The sequence below is a fragment of the Gopherus flavomarginatus genome, chromosome 3 (genome assembly GCF_025201925.1).
Source record: "Gopherus flavomarginatus isolate rGopFla2 chromosome 3, rGopFla2.mat.asm, whole genome shotgun sequence".
In the NCBI taxonomy this organism is placed as follows: domain Eukaryota; kingdom Metazoa; phylum Chordata; order Testudines; family Testudinidae; genus Gopherus; species Gopherus flavomarginatus.
This window is the reverse complement of record NC_066619.1, coordinates 42,018,700-42,041,066: the sequence shown is the minus strand read 5'-3', so window position 1 is coordinate 42,041,066 and position 22,367 is coordinate 42,018,700. Positions and strand designations below refer to the sequence as shown.

At 41.3% G+C, this 22,367-nt stretch overlaps 1 protein-coding gene and 1 non-coding gene across 9 annotated transcripts in view; both read right to left on the bottom strand.

Moving 5' to 3' along the window:
• The window catches only part of CWC27 (CWC27 spliceosome associated cyclophilin), a 222,219-nt gene that overhangs the window by 18,082 nt on the left and 181,770 nt on the right, over positions 1 to 22,367 (bottom strand). For 6 of the 8 annotated variants that reach the window (XM_050947030.1, XM_050947032.1, XM_050947029.1 and 3 more), the window contains 2 exons: positions 14,243 to 14,352; positions 6,480 to 6,583 (listed from right to left, as the gene is read on the bottom strand). In XM_050947030.1, the coding sequence (XP_050802987.1) occupies positions 6,480 to 6,583; positions 14,243 to 14,352 (214 nt within the window). Of the gene's footprint in view, positions 1 to 2,634; positions 2,693 to 6,479; positions 6,584 to 14,242; positions 14,353 to 22,367 lie in introns of those variants that run through there. The other 2 variants (XM_050947035.1, XM_050947036.1) reach the window with 2 other exon arrangements.
• On the bottom strand, positions 16,333 to 16,514 carry LOC127048512 (U2 spliceosomal RNA). Its single transcript, XR_007773706.1, has one exon. It is a non-coding gene; the product is annotated as a U2 spliceosomal RNA (small nuclear RNA).

The window sequence follows — 22,367 nt, the reverse complement described above, 5'->3', positions numbered from 1 at the left end:
ACTCATGGTTCCAGTCTTCTTGGAACCAGAGGAGGCATGTACACAGTCTTGAGAATGCTGCTGCTATCTCTCCTTTCTCTTCTCCCAGATTCTTGGTGCCAACGAAGAGCATCTGGACCAGGGATGGGATTAGTATAGGCCCCTACAAGATAGTGTCAAAAAGGCTCAGAGAAAGTGTCTTTTAGCACTAGATTCTTTTTTTTTTTTTTGCAATTCCAGGAGTATGGAGAAGGCGATGGAATCAGTTCAGAGTCCAGATCCATCATACATTTCATCTGTTCCATAACTGGATCCCCTTGACTGATAATGCTTTATCCTCAGCTCTCATGTACTTTGGTGCAGGCTTTGTGATCTGTGTTGTACTGAGGAGCACAGGCATTCCATGGCAGTTCACACATTGAAATGAGGTCTTTAATGTAGCTGGGACTTGATCCATTAATTGCCTTGAAAATTAGGACCAAAGCCTTGAACTGTCATTGGAAGCTGACTGGGAGCAACTAGAGGGACCTGAGCATGGTTCTGATGTGTACACAGTGGCCTAATCAATGGAAAAGGTGGGCAATCACATTCTGTATTAGCTGGAGCTGGTGTATCATCTTTACATTCATCCTCAGACACTTTTAATTACAGTAATCCATGGTAGGTGGAGATAACAAATGTATGGATCACTGTGACCAGGTCCTCTTATGCTATCTGGCTGTCCAAGGTTAGTAAAGAGTCAAGCAGGACCCCAATGCTTCAGAGTACTTTGATGAATGGGGGCTGAATGCCTTCAATGGAAGGTGGAAACAGCTTCTTGACTATTTCTTCAAAGCATCTCCCCTTTCTGATTGGTGTCACTTAACTTTTGCCTGGGTTCAGCTTGTACCAACTGCTCTTCATCCATAAACTTATTTCCTATAGGTGTTCTGATATTTAGTAATGGTGGTGGTTGCATGAGTTGACCATGAGATATATAGCTGAGTTTCATCAGCACACTATTCACAGCCAAACCCAACACATCTCACTACATGTGGTGAGATGCATGTAGTGTTGAAGAGAAGAGGGGACAGTATGGGTCACTGTGGGACCCCACATATGAAGGCCTTTAGAGGAGGAGAAACAGTCACACTTCATCACTCTGTGAAGAGGAACAACTGAAGCCAATGTGACTGGCTTTGTTCTCTCTACTGTTGTACCCTCCATGATCTCTGAGAGAGAAAAGCCGTAGCTCCACCTGCTCCCTTCTATGGCAGGGGTGGCCAAACTTACTGGCCACATACAATAATTTTCAGAAGTTCGAGAGCCGGGGCACATCTGCCGGGGGCCGGGACTTGGGGCTTCAGCCCCGCTCCTGATGAAGCCCTGAGCCCCAGCAGGTGCTGCCTGCTGGGCAGAAGCCCCAAGACCCCCTTCCCCACTGGGCAGAAGCCCCTACTTCACCCTGTTGCAAGGAGGAGGTCCTGTGCTCCGCCCCCCCAGTCTGGTATGTGGAGAACTGAGGAATGTGGGGGGCCCCGCGAGCCGCACTTTAACAGTAAAAGAGCTGCATGTGGTTCGCGAGACACAGTTTGGCCGCCCCTGCTCAAGGGTCAGCAGGTAAGTAAACGGGACCTCATGATCAATGTTATTGAGGGCAGCTGATAGGTTTAATATCAGCATGGACACCTGATCCTGATATACCACCATCAATCAATGCAAAAAATGCAGTCTCTCTGCAAACCACTCAAGTCTGTACCTAGACCCACCTACAAACTTCAGCCAAAGCAATCTGACTTAGGCATCTAGTGCTATGAGAGTTTTCTTGCCAAAATCTAAAGCACAACATGGTCTATTGACTTCATAGAAATGGTCATGAGTATCCTTTCTATCATTATGTATGGTGTATTTATATGCAGTAGAAGGTCTTTTTTAGTTATATGGCTACAGATAGGGTCCATTGCTGGTTATAAAAATTTGAGACTCCTTGAATTTTGTAGAGAAGAATGGATTCTGCTGCTGTAGACAGTACATGTAATCACTGCCACAGAATGGTCATAAAGTTCTAAGGACCTCAGTATGTGTCCCGGTAAGGATTCCTAAATTTAAAATTAAAACTATATCACGTATTTCTCTTTAGCTCTCTTAACAGCACTTCTTCAACTGCCTTATTTAGACAGTAAAATCTGGTAATAATTATCAAACACCATGCACACTATTTACAATAGAGTCATATTTCTTTTATTTCTTTTTTTGCATAAAAAAGTAGAATGCTGCTGAAAAGTACCCAAATGTCTGCTGTGCTCCATGCCAATACAGCAGCTCAGCCAAAAATGCAAAGAGAAAAGTTTGCCAAATAAAAGAAAACATAACAAATTGGTAATGGTTTCTATCTTGACAGAAAATGAAAATTATGCCTCAATGTGTGGCCACTCATGTGGACACATAAAAATATCTTAGAGACAATAATTTTACCTCAGATAACATACCCTGACAGTAGAGCACAGCATACTGGCTAGCTTTCACTTCCCTTAAAAGCAGCAACCATGACTGACAAACTGGCCTAGGAATCATATAATTTATGCCTATCACACAAGCACATGCCATGCACTCATAATATTTACTAGAAATCATCTTAAGAACAAACACTGCCTTTTGAGGGGTGGGTTGCAAGTAAGAGACAAGGAATTTTTAATGTGAACTTGCCACAATTGGATCAGTCCAGCTGAGGACACTGAAAGAAAAGGAAAAGAAAGAGCAAACCTTTCTCTCAATAAAACAAAGTTTAATTTTAGTTTCCAAAACACTCTAGTGTTTGTGTATATATATAGTTTATATACTGATTAGGGCTTATCTACATTGCTCCACTCTGTGTACTACAGAAGTGCAGACCTTGCCAGTGCAAACTTAAAGGTTTAGGTATTGTGGGCCAGGATTGTACGTAACCTGTCGAAGCGGGAGATGTGACAGATGTGAGTCCAAGGCTTTCAATGGACTACACTGAACAACGTGCCAGACAACAACAGACTTTTGAAACAGAAAGTGTTAAGTGGTTTTCCTGGGGAATATGTAGGGGGAAGTGAATTCAAATGCTCCATCTTTGGTTATACAAAAATCCAATCTTTTGAAACTATGCGCTATGGAGAGGGTCTTGTCTGCTGATTACCTGTTACCGAACACCAAGTTCAGAAGCCTAAGCTGTATTAAAAAATGGCTGCTCTGCCCAGCTTGGGTTCTGGTTCTGAATCTGAGACAGTTATGAACGTATAACCATGGGGAAAACCAGTGGATTTTGAAGGACTGACACCTACCACAGTCCCAGGTTGGAGTTGGGTTGATTTCTAGTAAGCTTTTTAGCATGTGTGGAAGTTATTTTATGGTTTAATATGTTTTCTCTGTAATGCTCAACAATAAACATATTTGCTTATAAAGAGCTGCTGTGTGGTAAATTATAACTACGGGCAATTGCGCTGTTCATAACCTCTAGAAAGAAAGCAAAGCACAGACACTGGCCTTTTGGGTGGTCTGGCTTGCTGGGGATATCACAGTATAGGCAAAGAACTGTGCAGCTTGGAAAAAGTCCAATCAGGAGGAATAGAGATGCAGGTCTCTGCCCAAGAGAGGTGACAGCTGAGGAGCCAGGAGCCTAGACTGGGAGCCCTGAGGGACCATGGAGAGGAAATATAGAAGTAGTTGCCCTGAACTGTGACACATATTTACACAAAACTGGTGTAAATTGTCATTGTTCCTTTTAAGTCTGTGGAGCTATACCATGGGTGGCCAAACCTACTGGCCCTCTGAGCTGCATACGACAATCTTCAGAAGTTCGAGTGACATGGCACACATGCCGGGGGCTGGGACTTGAGGCTTCTGCCCTGAGGGAGGTGCCTGATGGGGCTTGGAGCTTCAGCTGGGCTGAAGCCCCGAGACGCACCTCCCGCTGCAAGGCAGAGGTCCCAAGCTTCCCTCCCCTCACCCAGTCTAATAGATGAACAATGGGGTGAGGGCATGGGGGGCTCCGCAAGCTGTACTTTAATGGTAAAATAGCCAGATGTGGCTCATGAGCCACACTTTGGCCACCCCTGAGCTATACACTAGCTGAGGATGTGCTTCCTGGCTTATTAAACTAACATGCCTAGAACCCCGACCAGGAATATTCTATTTGCTACCCAAGATCCATAAACCTGGAAATCCTGGACGCCCCATCATCTCAGGCATTGGCACCCTAGCAGCAGGATTGTCTGGCTATGTGGACTCTCTCCTCAGGCCCTATGCTACCAGCACTCCCAGCTATCTTCAAGACACCACTGACTTCCTCTGGAAACTACAGTCCGTTGGTGATCTCCCAGAAAACACCATCCTGGCCACTATGGATGTGGAAGCCCTCTACACCAACATTCCACACAACGATGGACTACAAGCTGTCAGGAACAGTATCCCCAATAATATCACGGCTAACCTGGTGGCTGAACTTTGTGACTTTGTCCTCACCCACAACTATTTCACATTTGGAGACAATATATACCTTCAAGTCAGCGGCACTGCTATGGGCACCCGTATGGCCCCACAATATGCCAATATTTTCATGGCTGACTTAGAACAATGCTTCCGTAGCTCTCGTCCCCTTACGCCCCTACTCTACTTACTCTACACTGACGACATCTTCATCATCTGGACCCATGGAAAAGAAGCCCTTGAGGAATTCCACCATGATTTCAACAATTTCCATCCCACCATCAAACTCAGCCTGGACCAATCCACACAAGTGGTTCACTTCCTGGACACTACTGTGCTCATAAACAATGGTCACATAAACACCACCCTATACCGAAAACCTACTGACCGCTATACTTACCTACATGCCTCCAGCTTTTATCCAGGACACACCACTCTATCCATTGTCTACAGCCAGGCTCTAAGATACAACCGCATTTGCTCCAATCCCTCAGACAGAGATAAACACCTACCAGATCTCTATCAAGCATTCTTAAAACAACAATACCCACCTGCTGAAGTGAAAAAACAGATTGACAGAGCTGGAAGAGTAGTCACCTACTACAGGACAGGAGTCACCTACTACAGGACAGGTCCAACAAAGAAAATGACAGGACGCCACTAGCCGTCACCTTCAGCCCCCAATTAAAACCTCTCCAGCGCATCATCAAAGATTTATAACCTATCCTGAAAGACGATCCCTCACACTCACAGATCTTGGGAGATAGACCAGTCCTCGTTTAGAGACAGCCCCCTAACCTGAAGCAAATACTCACCAGCAACCACACAACAAAAACACTAACCCAGGAACCTATCCCTGCAACAAAGCCCGATGCCAACTCTGTCCACATATCTATTCAAGTGACACCATCACTGGACCTAATCACATCAGCCATACCATCAGGGGCTCGTTCACCTGCACATCTACCAATGTGATATATGCCATCATGTGCCAGCCATGCCCCTCTGCCATGTACATTGGCCAAATCAGACAGTCTCTACGCAAAAGAATAAATGGACACAAATCTGAAATCAGGTATCATAACACTCAAAAACCAGTAGGAGAACACTTCAACCTCTCTGGCCACTCAGTGACAGACCTGAAGGTGGCAATTTTGCCACAGAAAGACTTCAAAAACAGACTCCAAAGAGAAACTGCTGACCATCTTGATTATCACTACAAAAGTTTTTTTTTCCTGCTGATAACAAGTCATTTTAATTAATTAGCCTGCATGTATATGCATATACTCTTCTTATATATTCCATTCTATGCATCGGATGAAGTAGGCTGTAGCCCATGAAAGCTTATGCTCATATAAATTTGTTAGTCTCTGAAGTACTCCTGTTCTTTTTGCTGATACAGACTAACATGGCTACCACTCTGAAACCCGTCACATTAGCTGTGGAATTCCAGATGCAGGTAATGTAAATTTGCATGGGATTAAAGTACAGAATATCACTAAGGGCTTGTCAATACAGTGATTTAGTGCATGGCAAGTCAGAGGGTGAATCTACAATGCTGTAGCCTGCTGCATACTAAGTGGCCATATGTTGCTTGCACTAAAAGTTCCCAGTTTTTTCAAAACAGCAGTAGATCAAAGCATACTAGGGAACTTTTAGCATATAGCGGCAGGGTCCACATTGCCATTTAGCACATGGCAGAATGGTATGCTGTAGACTTGGACGCCGGCTTGCTGTGCATTAAATCACTGTATAGACATGCACTAAATTTGAAGGAAACAATCTTAGTTGAGATGCTACTGGTTCCTGCTACTTACTCTAGGGAGAGGGCGACTGGCAAAGAAAACGAACTACCTTGCTTCCTCCTGAAGAGGCCCTGAAGTAGGAATAGGGAAGCACACTGTGTGACCTTCTCCAGAAGAGAACCTACCACTACAGGTAAGTGAGATGGTGAGGTTAAAAAAAAAAATGGTTCCGGTTCAAAGATGAGTGAAAATTTGGAGTAGACCTTATTTTTCCCTAATCAGATTTGCCCTTCCCTAATATAATGCATTAAAAATCCTTACCATCCTTCATCATCCTCTGCTTCAGGTTCAGACATTTCATTTTCAGGAGTGTCTGCTATTGCCTGAGTCAGCTTTGATTTGAATCGGTCCAGCAGTGCCAGCGTCTGAAATGAAATATCTTTTGTTTTACTAAAGTTTTATAACAATAAAATATGCAATACACTTATGTTTGGATTACCTGAGGAGTAGTCAATTGAGGTGGATAAGAAATTGTTCAAAAAACATATTTGAGGAAGATACTCCCACACAGTTCACCAATTCCCCGTCCCCATCAGTGATTACCATGTTGCCTTTTTGACATGACCATAAGATGTAAGTGTTGGGAGGCAAGGTCTGGTGTAACAAACTGAATGAAACCATTGGCTTTTAATGTGGTCATTCAAGGTCATTTCCTATCATTTTAACAAACAGTAGATGATAAATTAATAATCCTCCTGCAAAGAACAACTTCCAGATAATTTATGAAAGTGGATATAAACAAACTATATATTGCTATTAGTATATTAGTAAGAGTTATAAATATTAATACCTAGAAGTAATGTAAGGAATTTGTTATAGGTTATTAACTTTGGTCAGTCATTTACAATGCCTTAAGCATATTTACTTAAAGGATCAGTTACTTACTAAGAGTAAGATAATCAATAAACAACGCAGACTACTGAGGACAATTATACTGTGGAGATTTGTCATTTTTCTCTAGTGAGGAAATCAAATAAATTAAAAATAATTCAGGCTTTGATGTCATAATTTGGTTGACATTTACATACTATATTTTACAGTGCTGATACAACCGTTCCTATTTTGTTCTAACATTTTCAAAAAATTGTAACAGTATGTGAGGGGAAATATTTTGTGTGTGTGTGTGTGTGTGTGTATATATATTTTTTGTGATATATATATATATATATCACAAAAAATTCTCAGAGCAACGTAACTGACCAAGTATTATTATTTTACCAACTACAATTGGTTAATAACTTAGATAGGTTAATAACTAAATCACACAGTGCTTTATTAGCATGTGCTGCAAAGAGCCGCAGGGGGCACATTAAAGAGCCACCTGCGGCTTGCAAGCCTCAGCCTGAGTATCACTGCTGTAACTGTACTGATACATTATATCATAATCACAGTCACTTAAAACTGTTATTTTGTTCTGTAAAAGACCTCTGTATGACTGCTTTTATTTTTTAAATCTAGTTCTAAAAGTAAAAAAGAAAAAACTTTTTGAAGCTTATGAGTTCTTTCACTGCTTTAGTGTAGAATTAACAATAGTTTTTTTTTGTTTGGTTTGGTTTTTTGTTTGGGAAAGGAGGTTGCATTTAACATCCATATTTTGTGTTTAAGAAAAGTGGGAGGGGAGAGAGAAGAAAAATTTCAGAACTACAGATTTTGCACAGCATAATAGCTTCACAGCTTTCTCCAGGGATGCAAACAAGTTGCTTCCCTCCTCCCACTCCCCCAGTGGAGGCTTTATTTTTGTGAGCAGGGGAAAGAAAACCCCTGGCCACTTTAAGGGTTGTAAAATTCATTTTGTTGCATTAGCAGATATCCAGTACAGGTTCAATTGGGGGTCTGGCTCCCTCATAAACTGGAGTTAGAAGTGGATTAGGAGAAGATTAGTTGGTGCTGGTCCTGCTTTGAGCAGGGAGTTGGACTAGATGGCCTCCTGAGGTCTCTTCCAACCCTAATCTTCTATGATTCTATAAGACATCTCATAAAGAAGATGAGCAAAGAGACTGGGGCTCCTGATGTGTGGTACAGTGAGGAAACAATCCCCTTTCCCTAGCCCATTGACCCTATGATGGGGGCAATGTCATCCCAATAGCAGTACTGGGACCCAGCAGAAGGGAAAGGTGTCTGTGTGGCGGAAGGTGGGTTGGAGGGGGGCTGATGGCCGTCCTCCTCCAGGTAGTACACTCTACAAGGGAAGAATGACCTACACTGGATAAGTTATTGCTGGATAGTTCCCAGATATGTTACTTAATAAAGTTGAGGCCTTGTTAAACTATGTTCCTGGTGTCTTGCCTGTCTTCCTGCAGAGTCAAGGACAATGATCGTATTGTAGGTATTCACCTCAGCTGATTATGATCCACTTTGCCAATGGAGCTTTAATTTCTTTCACTGAGAGTTAATAGCCTTTGGAGCCACAAAATTTCCATGAACTTTTTAGTTCAGAGCTAAATCAGCTTCATGAACTAAAAGCTCCATCATTCCTTGCTATGAAGTTATTAAACTTCAAGTTTCCAATCTCTTTCGGTAGCAGAACATTTATATTCATAGAATCATAGGACTGGAAGGGACATCAAGAGGTCATCTAGTCCAGTCCCCTGCATTCAAGGCAGGACTAAGTATTATCTAGACCATCCCTGACAGATGTTGTCTAACCTGCTATTAAAAATCTCCAATGATGGAGATTCCACAACCTCCCTAAGCAATTTATTCCAATGCTTGACCCCCTAACAGTTAGGAAGTTTTTCCTAATGTCCAACCTAAACTGCCCCTTCTTGCCCCATCCTCAGAGGTTAAGGAGAACAATTTTTCTCCCTCCTCTTTGTAACAACCTTTTATGTATTTGAAAACTGTTATAATGTCCCCTCTCAGTCTTCCCGTCTCCAGACTAAACAAACCCAGTTTTTTCAATCTTCTCTTAGAGGTCATGTTTTCTAGACCTTTAATTATTTTTGTTGCTCTTCTCTGGACTTTCTCCAGTTTGTCCACATCTTTCCTGAAATGTGGCACCCAGACAGGACATAATACTCCAGTTGAGGCCTAATCAGCATGGAGTAGAGCGGCAGAATTACTTCTTGTGTTTTGCTTATAACACTCCTTCTAATACAACTAAGAATGAAATTTGCTTTTTTTGCAACAGTGTTGACTCATATTTAGCTTGTGATCCACTATGACCCCCAGATCCTTTTCTGCAGTACTCCTTCCTAGGCAGTCATTTCCCATTTTGTATGTGTGCAACTGATTGTTCCTTCCTAAGTGGAATACTTTGTATTTGTCCTTATTGAATTTCATCGTATTTGCTTCAGACCATTTCTACAGTTTGTCCAGATCATTTTGAATTTTAATCCTATCCTCCAAAGCACTTGCAATCTCCCCTCCCCGCCCCCAGCTTGGTATCATCTGCAAACTTTATAAGTGTACTCTCTATGCCTTTATTTAAATAATTGAAGATATTGAACAGAACCAAACAAAGAACTGATCCCCACAGGACCATACTTGATATGCCCTTCCACTCTGGGAATGGTTTTCCAACCAATTATGCACCCAGTTTATAGTAGCACCATCTGGTTTATTTATGAGGTCATGCTAGACAGCATCAGAGTCAAGACAGCACATCTACGGCTTCGCCCCCCCCATCCACAAAGCTTGTTATCCTGTCAAAGAAAGCCATCAGGTTGGTTTGACACAATTTGTTCTTGACAAATCCATGCAATTACTTGTTAACTTATCATCTTGTATCACTTCATGCATCTGAAGAAGGGAAAGGTGTCTGTGTGGCAGGAGGTATTGAAGTTAAGATGACTGACTGGTCTGTAATTCCCCAGGTTGTCCTTATTTCCCTTTTTACAGATTGGCATATTTTCCCTTTTCCAGTGCTCTGGAATCTCTTCCATCTTCTATGACTTTTTGAAGATAATCACTAATAGCTCAGATATCTCCTCAATCATCTCCCTGAGTATTCTAGGACGTATTTCATCAGACCCTGATGACTTGAAGACATCTAACTTGTCTAAGTAATTTTTAACTTGTTCTTTCCCTATTTTAGCCTCTGATCCTACTTCATTTTCACTGGCATTCACTAGACGTACAATCGCTACTAACCTTTTTGGTAAAAACAAACAAAAAAGTCAGTTAGCACTTCTGCCATTTTCACATTTTCTGTTATTGTTTCCCCCCCATCACTGAGTAACTGGCCTACCCTGTCCTTGGTCTTTCTCTTGCTTCTAATGTATGTTTTCTTGTTACCCTTTATTTCTTTAGCTAGTTTAATCTCAATTTGTGCCTTGGCCTTTCAAATTTTGTTTCTACATTCTTGTGTTATTTGTTTATATTAATCCTTTGTAATTTGACCTAGTTTCCACTTTTTGTAGGACTCTTTTTTGAGTTTCAGATAATTGAAGATCTCCTGGTTAAGCTAGGGTGGTCTCTTTCCATACTTCCTATCTTTCTTACACAGTGTGGTAGTTTGCTCTTTTGCCCTTAATAATATCTCTTAGGCCTGGTCTACACTACAAGTTTATGTCGAATTTAGCAGTGTTAAATCGAATTAACCCTGCACCCGTCCACACAACGAAGCCATTTTTGTCGACATAAAGAGCTCTTAAAATCGATTTCTGTACTCCTCTCTGACGAGGGGGGTAGTGCTGAAATCAACATTGCCATTTTGACTTAGGGTTAGTGTGGCTGCAATTCGACGCTATTGTCCTCCAGGAGCTATCCCACAGTACACCATTGTGACTGTTCTGGACAGCAATCTGAACTCGGATGCACTGGCCAGGTAGATAGGAAAAGCCCCGCAAACTTTTGAATTTTATTTCTTGTTTGCCCAGTGTGGAGCGCTGATGAGCACAGGTGACCAGGCAGTCCCAGAATCAAAAAAGAACTCCAACATGGCCCATACGGGAGATACTGAATCTGATCTCTGTATGGGGACATGAATCTGTTCTATCAGAACTCTGTTCCAAAAGACAATATGCAAAAACATTTGAAAAGATCTCCAAGGCCATGATGGACAGAGGCCACAACAGGGACTCAACACAGTGCTGCGTGAAACTTAAGGAGCTGAGACAAGCGTACCAGAAAACCAAAGAAGCAAATGGACGCTCACAGAGGGAGGGGTGACTGACAACTGTAGCTATCCCACAGTTCCCGCACACTCTGAAAACCATTTGAATTCTGGGCTGAGCTCCCAATGCCTGAAGAGTCAGAAACATTGTTGTGGGTGGTTCAGAATATATGTCGTCAGCCCCATCCCCCGCCCCCATGAAAGCAAAGGGAAAAAACCAGTTTCTCGCCTTTTTTCAATGTCACCGTGCCTACTGGATGCTGCTGGCAGACGCTGTGCTGCAGCGCTACACAGCAGCATCCCCTTGCCTTGCAGATGGCAGACAGTACAGTATGACTGGTATCCGTCACCGTCGTCCTGCGGGTGCTCCTGGCTGGCCTTGGTGAGGTCGGTCGGGGGCGCCTGGGCAAAAATGGGCATGACTCCAGGTCATTCTCTTCTTTAAGTTTTGTGTAATGGAGATTCAGTCCTGCCTGGAATATCATGCCAGCTGGAGGCTTCTGCCTCCGGATGCTCTTCCAGTCAGCAGCACCGCATGGTAGTGCCTACCCTCGTCTACCCCTTGCTACCAGGGCTCACAATCAGATACTTAGACCTCTACATTTTGCTGCAAATAAAAAAATTAAGTTGCTGTTTAGAACTGTCCCCCAACATACATATCCTGCGACATTTTGTATTTTACCAGTGTCAACCGAAGGCCCTCACACAAATGGAGATTCAGTCCTGCCTGTGCTTCTATCCTAGTGCTTATCACAGATTCCCATTTTCAGCTATAGGCTGAGCAAGTGCAGAATGGTGGTTCACTCTACTTCGCTGTAAGCCAACCGCCCTGCCCTCCCCCCTTTCATCTCTGCTTGCAGAGGCAATAAAGTCACCGTTGTTTCAAATTCATACATTCTTTATTACTTCATCACACAAATGGGGGAATAACAGCCATGGTAGCCCAGAAGGGGTGGGGGAGGAGGGAAGCAATGGGTGGGGTTGTTGCAGGGGCACCCCCTAGAATGGCACGCAGCTCATCATTTCTGCGAGATGTCTGGGGCTCTGACCTGGAGCGGCCGTTTGCCTCTCTGGTTCTTTAGTAGGCTTGCCTGATATTCTAGGCAGGACAGACTCTCCATTAGACAAAACTTAAAGAAGAGAATGACCTGGGGAGTCATTCCCATTTTTGTCCAGGCGCCCCCAACCGACCTCACCGAGGCCAGCCAGGAGCACCCATGACAGCAGCAGACGGTACAGCATGTCTGGTAACCATCTTTGCTAACTTGCAAAGGTAAGGGGATGCTGCTGTGTAGCACCACAGTACCGCGTTTGTCAGCTGCATCCAGCGGACGTATGGCGACAGTGAAAAAAGGCTGAACGGGCTCCATGATTGTGGTGTGATGGCGTCTGCACGGGCAATCCAGGGAAAAGGGTATGAAATGATTGTCTGCCGTTGCTTTCACGTAGGGACGACATTTACCCAGAACCACCCATGACAAATTTTTGGCCCTATCAGGCATTGAGATCTCAACCCAGAATTCCAATGGGTGGGGGAGACTGCAGGAACTATGGGCTAGCTCACAGTGCAACGCTCCGGAAATTGATGCTAGCCTCGGTACATGAACGCACACCACCTAATTAATGTTCTTAGTGTGGCCACGTGCACTCGACTTTATACAATCTGTTTCCAAAAATTGATTTCTGTAAAATCGGAATAATCCCATAGTTGGACATACCCTTAGAAAAACTGTCAACTCTTGAACTGTTTTTCCCTAGACTTGCTTCCCATGGTATCTTACCTACCAACTCCCTGAGTTTGCTAAAGTCTGCCCTCTTGAAATCCATTATCTTTATTGTGATGTTTTTCCCTCCTCCCATTCCTTAGAATCATGAACATAACCATTTCATGATTACTTTCACCTAAGCTGCCTTCCACTTTCAAATTCTCAACCAGTTCCTCCCTATTTATCAAAATCAAATTTAGAACAACCTCCTCCTTGTAGCTTTCTCCACATTCTTAAATAAAAAATTGTATCCAATACATTCCAATAACTTGTTGGATAATCTACGTCCTGCTGTGTTATTTTCCCAATATATGTCTGGGTAGCTGAGGTCCTCCATCAACACCAAGTTCTGTGCTTTGAATGATTTTGTTAGTTGTTTTAAAAAAAAGCCTCATCCACTTCTTCCTGGTTAGGTGGTCTGTAGTAGACCCCTAACCTTTGTATCCAAATACATATATTTATAAAAGGTGTAATGTATGCATTTAGGACACATAATTTTCCACTTCACAGTTTCACGTTTTAAAATATTCCAAATTTTGCTATTTAAAAGCCCCATCTATTTTAAACTTAGCAAAGCACATTTGCAGAAGTGCATGGGAGGTCATGGCCACCACACAATAGCAACTCTATGTGGATAGTATCAGAGGGGTAGCTGTGTTAGTCTGTAGCCACAAAAATAATGAGGAGTCTCCGATGGCACCTTAAAGACTAACAGATTTATTTAGGCTTAAGCTTTCATGGGTAAACCCCCCCACTTCTTCAGATGCATGGAGTGAAAATTATAGATTCAAGCATATCTGTAATTTTCACTCTATGCATCTGAAGAAGTGGGGTTTTCTTACCCATGAAAGCTTATGGCCAAATATATCTGTTATTTCTTAAGGTGCCACCAGAGACTCCTCGTTGCCTGTGTGGACAGCCCTTCTCTCCAGAAGTTTTTTGAGGCAAACTCATGGCACTTTCAAGCATAGAAATACTGATGTTCTGACTGAAGAACTGACTGGAAACTTCACAGATTTTCCCAGAACCTATGCCTGAATAACCCACACAAGGGACCACTCAGTCCTATTTTTTTTTTTTTTTTTAAGAATTTCTCTTGGAGTGAAATTTTGTGTAATACAGTTGAAGAGATAAGAAACTTTTCCAGAGTTTTCTGTGAAACAGATTTTCTTAGTGTCAGTTTTATTATTTTAAGCAACTACCTGCTCTTCACGAGATATCCCTTTCTTTGGCTGCTGCTTCCGCAGATCTTCATACTTTTTCTTCTCCTGTAAATATTCCGTAACTATGCTGTTTGGATCAGCTTCTTCCTCTGAAATAGAAAACAATTTTTTTTGCTAAACAAGTGCAGTGAAAGTATACTTTGTGATTTAATATCAGTCTCCAGGCTTGTCATGTCTTCCGAATTACCAGACAAAACACCTTATGAAAAGCTTTTGGATATATAACTTCTCATCATTTAAGTCTCTTGCTGTTAAGTCACTCTCTCCACCCTCAAATCATTTTTGTGGTTCCAGCTTACCAAATGATCCAGGTCAATCTATATGACTCCCCTGTCCTCATTATTTACCATTCCATCACCATGTGCATTATCCCAAATTTCATCAGCAATGATTTTATATTTACTTTGAGATCACCGATGAAAATGTTGAATAGCATCAGGCCTGTCCTGATCCCTGTAGGACCCACTAGAAACCCCATTCAATGATGATTCCCCACAGACAATTACTTTTTAAGGCTGGTCAGTTAGCCAGTTCTTAATCCATTTAACGTGTGTAATACTGAGATTGTATAGTTCCAATTTTCTGATCAGAATGTCACGCAACAGTCAAATTTTTACAAAATTCTAAGTATATTACATCCATGCAGATACCTTTGTCAACAAAACTTGTAATTTCATCAAGCAATGAAATGATGTTTGTTTAGCAAGAGCGGTTTTCCCTTAAACCACATAACTGGCATTAATTATATTCCTATCCCTTAACTCTTTATTAACTGAATCCCATATCAGCTTGTCCATTATTTTGCCTAGGGCTGATGTCAAACTAACTGTTCTACTGTCCCTCAGGCCATCCTGCTTGCCCTTTTTGAATACTGGCACATTAGCTCTCTTCCAGACTCAGCTTACAATATAAAACAAGTGTATGAGACAAATTAAGAGAGATAGGGGGTGGGAAAGAAGACAAGAGTAAAAGAAATAAGATAGACAACTGACTGCCTAAGCCAAACGTTCCTGATTGTTTCAGGTGTTGTGGAATGTTTGGTTTTTTACACAGATAATTCAGTACAGGTTTGCAAAATAATATCCAATATGCAGCAGATGAAGTTTAGAAGCGGAAAAAGACTTGTTAAACTAGATAATCTATCTCTCTGCCAATGACAATGCAAAGTGAAGTTTGCATTCACAGTTAAGATCAAAGCATCCAGCCCAGCATGCCTGATTTGATCCCACAATTTTTTGAGGTCAGTAATACTGGCTACTAATATTTTTCACAAAGTACAGTCCTACAACAAAATGGAAAACACACTGGATAAGGACAACCAAATTCATGCAGAAGCACAACCAAATTCATAGTAAAACAATCTTTTTCTGGGTGTCAAATTTAAATCCTTTGAGAAGATTATTCAAGCAGCCATATCGCCTGTCTAGTTTTGCTGCTCACTGGTTCTTGGTGTTTTGAGACATTTAGTTACCTGGTTTAATAGGTTGTTTACACATCTCCCTCTGCCCCTCAATACATTTTCATTTCCAGCCAAAATGAACAAGCAAACAGCCTGAGAACAGCTGGGAGGCCTGACTGCCTTTCATTATTGTGCATCTGTGATATCAGGATTAAATCCTGCCTTAGGGTCCATCTGGAATGCATAGAAATGTAGTACTGTTGAAATACTTCTACATGGTGCAAAGAAAAATTAACAAGTAAAGGCATCACAGTTTGGCAAACAAAATGCATAACATACATTTTTGCCCTATACAATGGACTTTTTAAGACAATTTTGTAAAGGGCAATCTTTTTACTGGGACTGCCACGGTGAAGAGGGGGAAGTTACTTCCTCTATCAAAGATGTCTGTGAAAGTCTTTTGTGATATGTTAATTGGAACTTCTATGGTAGTAATAAGGTCTTGTCATTTAGAATCTGTTCAAATATAACTGTCTTTTAGCTAGACTGTATGGTATGATTTACAGTCATGCTTGAGGATTTGTGAATGCTTTGTTACCAAAAAGTTTATACACACACCATCAACAATAATTTAAACAATCCTCAGTTCTTGACTGCAAAGGAAGTTGTTTTTTTTTCCCCCGGTCCTGGAGGTACTGCAATACCAGGTCAATCCATGGGGTGGACAGAGCAAGCTCCTATTCCGGCCCCCCGTTTCAAAAATCAATTTAATATACAGTCCTCAAAGAACATATCAGATATTAAACTGATAAGAACAAATATAACTTGGATAATATTTTTACTTCAAGGTCTCAGAGACACAGACAAGGTTCTCATCTAGCTTATTAGAATAACTTTCAGAGGATTCCTAACTATCTAGATAAGGAATACTACAACAAACAAACAGATTACAATTCAGGTTCTGCTTCTCTGGCTATGAAATGGGATGGGCTGGATGTGGAATGTCTTGTAGGTATAAAGGAATATCTATTCCCTGCCTGGTATAAAAACCCATTTGGACTTCCTGCATTGCAGCATGTGTGGGGAAGGAAAGGCTAGGCTATGGGTGCTCTGGGGGAGAGACAGGGTTTGGGGTTCCATTGCTACTTGGTCCTCTTGTCTTCTGTTCTGCGGGGGATGGGGCTGCAGCACCTACTTCAGCCAATAAACTAGACCAGGTTTTGTAGCCACTCTTTTTATAACTGACCTTGGCACAAAAAGTGGGAATGTACTAATAAAGTTTGCGGATGACACAAAGCTGGGAGGTATTGCCAATACAGAGAAGGTCCAGGATATCATACAGGAAGATCTGGATGCAGCAAAGAATCCTGTGGCACCTTATAGACTAACAGACTTTTTGGAGCATGAACTTTCGTGGGTGAATACCCACTTCATCAGATGCATGTAGTGCATGATCTGGATGACCTTGTAAACTGGAGTACTAGTAACAGGATGAAATTTAATAGTGAAAAGTGCAAGGTCATGCGTTTAGGGATTAATAACAAGAACTATTGTTATAAGCCGGGGAGGCATCAGTTGGAAGTAACAGAGGAGAAGAAGGACCTCAGAGTATTGGTTGATCACAGGATGACTATGAGCCGACAACGTGATATGGCCGTGAAAAAAGCTAATGCAGTCTTGGGATGCATCAGATGAGGTATTTCCATTAGAGATAAGGAGGTGTTAGTACCGTTATACAAGGCACTGGTGAGACCTCATCTGGAACACTGTGTGCAGTTCTGGTCTCCCATGTTTCAGAAGGATGAATTCGAACTGGAACAGGTTCAGAGAAGGGCTACTAGGATGATCCGAGGAATGGAAAACCTGTGATATGCAAGGAGACTCAAAGAGCTTGGCTTGTTTAGCCTAACCAAAAGAAGGCTGAGGGGAAGATATGATTGCTCTCTATAAATACATCAGAGGAATAAATACCAGGGAGGGAGAGGAATTATTTAAGCTCAGTACCAATGCATTTGATGAAGTGGGTATTCACCCACGAAAGCTCATGCTCCAAAACGTCTGTTAGTCTATAAGGTGCCACAGGATTCTTTGCTGCTCAGTACCAATGTGGACACAAGAACAAATAGATATAAACTGGCTATCGGACAGCCTTCCAAGGGGAGTAGTGGGGGCAAAAGACATATCTGGCTTCAAGACTAAACTTGATAAGTTTATGGAGGGGATAGTATAATTGGATAGCATAATTTTGGCAATTAATTCGTCTTTGACTACTAGCTGTAAATATGCCCAATGGCTTGTGATGGGATATTAGATGGGGTGGGATCTGAGTTACTAGAGAATTCTTTCCTGGGTGTCTGGCTGGTGAGTCTTGCCCACATGCTCAGGGTTTAGCTGATTGCCATATTTGGGGTCGCGAAGGAATTTTCCTCCAGTGCAGATTGGCAGAAGCCCTGGGGGGTTTTCGCCTTCCTCTGCAGCATGGGGCACGGGTCACTTGCTGGAGGATTCTCTGCACCGTGAAGTCTTTAAACCATGATTTGAGGACTTCAATGGCTCAGACACAGGTTTGATAGAGGAGTGGGTGGGTGAGATTCTGTGGCCTGCATTGTGCAGGAGGTCAGATTAGATGATTATAATGGTCCCTTCTGACCTTAAAGTCTATGATTCTATGATTCCTTCACCACAGCAGCCTTGTGCATCTGCTTAGCATCTAACCTGGCTAGTCGGCTGGCTACTGGGCAGAGATTTCAGCTTTCAGGGCAATCAGAAAAGTTCTGTTACAGTATTTAGAACCCACCAGAAAGAGTGAACAAATCACACAAAATCTGTTAATGCAATTCAACTAAACAAAAAAACAAACAAAACAAAAAAAGAAAAGAAAAGAGAAATACAGGTATCCAGATGACATGCCTTATAACTAAAATGATCAAGGCAGGAGCAAAGAGGGTAACAAATTGAACTGGTACAGTACTTCTGCATAACTCTTTACTAAGAAGCAGATCAAGTGTGATATTTTTGCTCTCATTATTGATACTCTATAATTCAGCTAATTTATGCTGATATATACACACACACGCGTGCGCTAATTTAAAATCCTGTTGTAGTATGAATAAAAATTCTAATTCTAGGTCACTGTTAGAGGTTACTAACATTTTTTAGCTACAAACAGGTAAGTTTCTTTCCTTCCCAGCCCTGTACATCTTTACTCATGATACAAAGACACCCTGGTTTTAGGTGAAGGTATATGAAAGCGTCCTTACTTTTTTTTAACTCTCTAAAACAGTCCTAAAGGAGTTTTTCTGCACAATATATGTAATAATATCAGAATACATGATGGTATGTTATGGAATACATGTTTTATTGACACTCATTTGGAATGACTCTATAACTCATCACATTCATGGATACTTTGATTCCTGCGCTGCAAGCTTATAGGGACAAAATCAGAAAAGCTAAACCACAAAAGGAGTTACACCTAGCAAGGGACATAAAACGCTATAAGAACAAGTTCTTTAAAAACATTAGAAGCAAAAGACATGAAGGAAAGTGTAGGTCCTCTACTTAGTGGGAAAGGGAGAGCTAATAACTGATGAAATCAAGAAATCTGCATTGTTTATTGTCTGTTTTGCTTCAGTCTTCACTAAAAAGGTTAATGGAGAGCAGATAATCAACACAATAAATATTAACAAGGCAGAAGGAACACAAGCCAAAATAGAAAAAGAACAGCTTAAAGAATATTTTGATAAATTAGCTATATTCAAGTTGGCAGGGCATGATGAAATTCATTCTAGGGTACTAAAGGAACTAGCTAAAGCAATCTTGGAATCATTAGCAATGATTATTGAGAACTCCTGGATGATGCATCCAAGAGAACTGGAGAAGGGCAAACATAATACCTGTCTTTAAAAAGGGGACAAAGAGGACCCGTGGAATTATAGACCAGTCAGCCTAACTGCGATACCTGGTAAGAGACTGAAACCAATTATTAAACCATCAATTTGTAAGCACTTAGAGGATAATAGGGTTATAAGGAATAGCTAGCATGGATTTGTCATGAACAAATCATGCCAAACTAACCTAATTTCCTTCTTTAACAGGTTTGCTGGCCTGGTCATGGAGGAAGGAGTAGACATGATATATCTTGATTTTAGTGAAGCTTTCAACACAGCCCTACATGACATTCTTTTAAATAAACTAGGGAAATATGGTCTAGATGGAATTACTAGAAGGTGGGTGCACAATTGGTTGAAAGCCATAGACATTACCGTAGAACATCTATAGACATAAATTCTGTGCTTGAAGAACAAGTGTATAGCAGTAGGAATATTCTACCAACTATCTGACCAGGATGGTGATGGCGACTGTGAAATTCTCAGGTAGATAAGACAGGCTACAAAAACCCCAATAATAAGGGGGACTTCAACTATCCCCATATTGACAGGGTACATGTCACCTCAGGATGAGATGCAGAGGTAAAATTTCTAGATACCATTAATGACTGCTTCTTGGAGCACCTAGTCCTGAAACTCACAAAGTGAGAGGCAATTCCTGATTTAGCCCTAAGCAGTACACATGATCTGGTCCAAAAACTGAATATAGTTGAACTGCCTGTAATAGCAACCAACATCCTTGTGAGGGGAAATTACCAAAGAAACCTATCACAATAGCACTGAACTTCAAAAAGAACTATGCTAAAATGAGGATAGATAAACAGAAATTAAAGGGAACAGTCACAAAAGTGAAATGCCTGCAAGCTGCCAGGAAACTTTTTAAAAAACACCATAATAAAAGTTCAAACTACATGTATACTCCAAATTAAAACAGTAAGAGAACAAACAAACAAACAAGCCACCATGGCTAAACAACAGAGTAAAAGAGGCAAATAGAGACAAAAATATATCTTTTAAAAATTGGAAATCAAATCCTACTGAGGAAAATAGAAAGGAACAAACTCTGGCAAGTCAAGTATAAAAGCAAGTATAAGCAGGCCAAAGAAGAATTTGAAAAGCAACTACCAAAAGACAAAAAAACTAACAGAAAAATTGAAGTATATCAGAAGCAGGAAGCCTGCCAAACACCCAGAGGGGACACTGGAAGATTGAGGTGCTAATGGAGCACTCAAGGAAGACAAGAAAACAGAGTAGGAATACGTGGTCAGTTTGTGCAATGGAAAGGAGTAAATAGTGGGATCCCTCAAAGATCTGTGCTGAGACCAGTGCTGTTCAACAGGGAGGTGGCAAAATTTGCAAATGATACTCAAGACAGTTAAGATGAAAGCTGACTTTGAAGAGTTATAAAGAGATGTCACAAAACTAGGTCACTGGGCAACAAAATGGCAGATGAAATTCAAAGTCGATAAATCCAAACATGCACACTGGAAAACGTAATCCCAACTATATATACAAATGATGGGATCTAAATTAGCTGTTACCACTCAAGAAGGAGATGTTGGCATTATTGTGGATAGTTCTGGAAAACAGTTGCTTAATGGGCAACAGCTGTCAAAAAAGCTAACAATGTTAGGAGCCATTAGCAAAGGGATAGATAATAAGACAGAAAATAATGCCACTATATGAATCCATGGTATGCCGACACCTCAAATACTGGGTGCAGTTCTAGTTGCCTCACATCAAAAAAGATATATTAGAATTTGAAAAGGTGCAAGGAAGGGCAACAAAAAATATTAGGCGTATGGAACAGTTTCCATTTGAGGAGAGATTAAAAACACTGGGACCGTTCATCTCATAAAAGAGACAACTAAAGGGGAGATATGATAGAGGTCTATAAAATCATGAATGGTGTGGAGAAAGTTAATAAGGAAGTGTTATTTACTCCTTCCATAACACAAGTACCAGTGGTCACCTAATAAAATTAATAGGCAGCAGGTTTAAAACAAACAAAAGGAAGTACTTCACACACTACACAGTCAACCACTGCCATAGGATGTTGTGAAGGGCAAAAGTATAACTGGGTTAAAAAAATAATTACATAAGTTCATAGAGGAACAATAGCTATTAGTCAAGAGGGTCGGGGCAAAACCTCACGCTCTGGGTATCCCTAAACCTTTGACTGCTAGAAGCTGGGACTAGATGACAGGGGATGGATCACTTGATAAATTGACCTGTTCTGTTCATTCCCTCTGAAGCATCTGGCACTGGCCACTGTCAGAAGACAGGATACTGGGCTCAACAGAACATTGGCCAGCATGCCCATTCTTATGCTTTTATTCAGAGTGGTTTTCAGTGGTTCACTGTCAAACCGTGAGGAACTATCTAGTGAGAGGTCAATCTTGAGTCCAGTACTATTCAATATTTTCATAATGACTTGGATAATGGGGTGGAGAATACGCTTATAAAATCTGCACAAGGAACTAAGCTGAGAGGGGTTGTAAGCACTTTGGAGGACAGAATTAGAATTCAAAACAACCTTAATAAATTGTGAAATTGATCTGAAATCAGCAAGATAAAATTCAGTAAAGGTAAGTGCAGAGTAATTTACTTAAGAAGAAAAAATCAAATGCACAACTACAAAATGGGGAAAAACAGGCGAGGTGGTAGTTCTGCTGAAAAAGATCTGGGTGTTACAATGCATCACAAATTGAATATGAGTCAACAATGTGATAGAATTGTGAAGGCTAATATCTTTTTGGGGAGTATTAACAGAAGCATTGTATGTAAGACATAGGAGGTAACTCTCCTGCTCTTT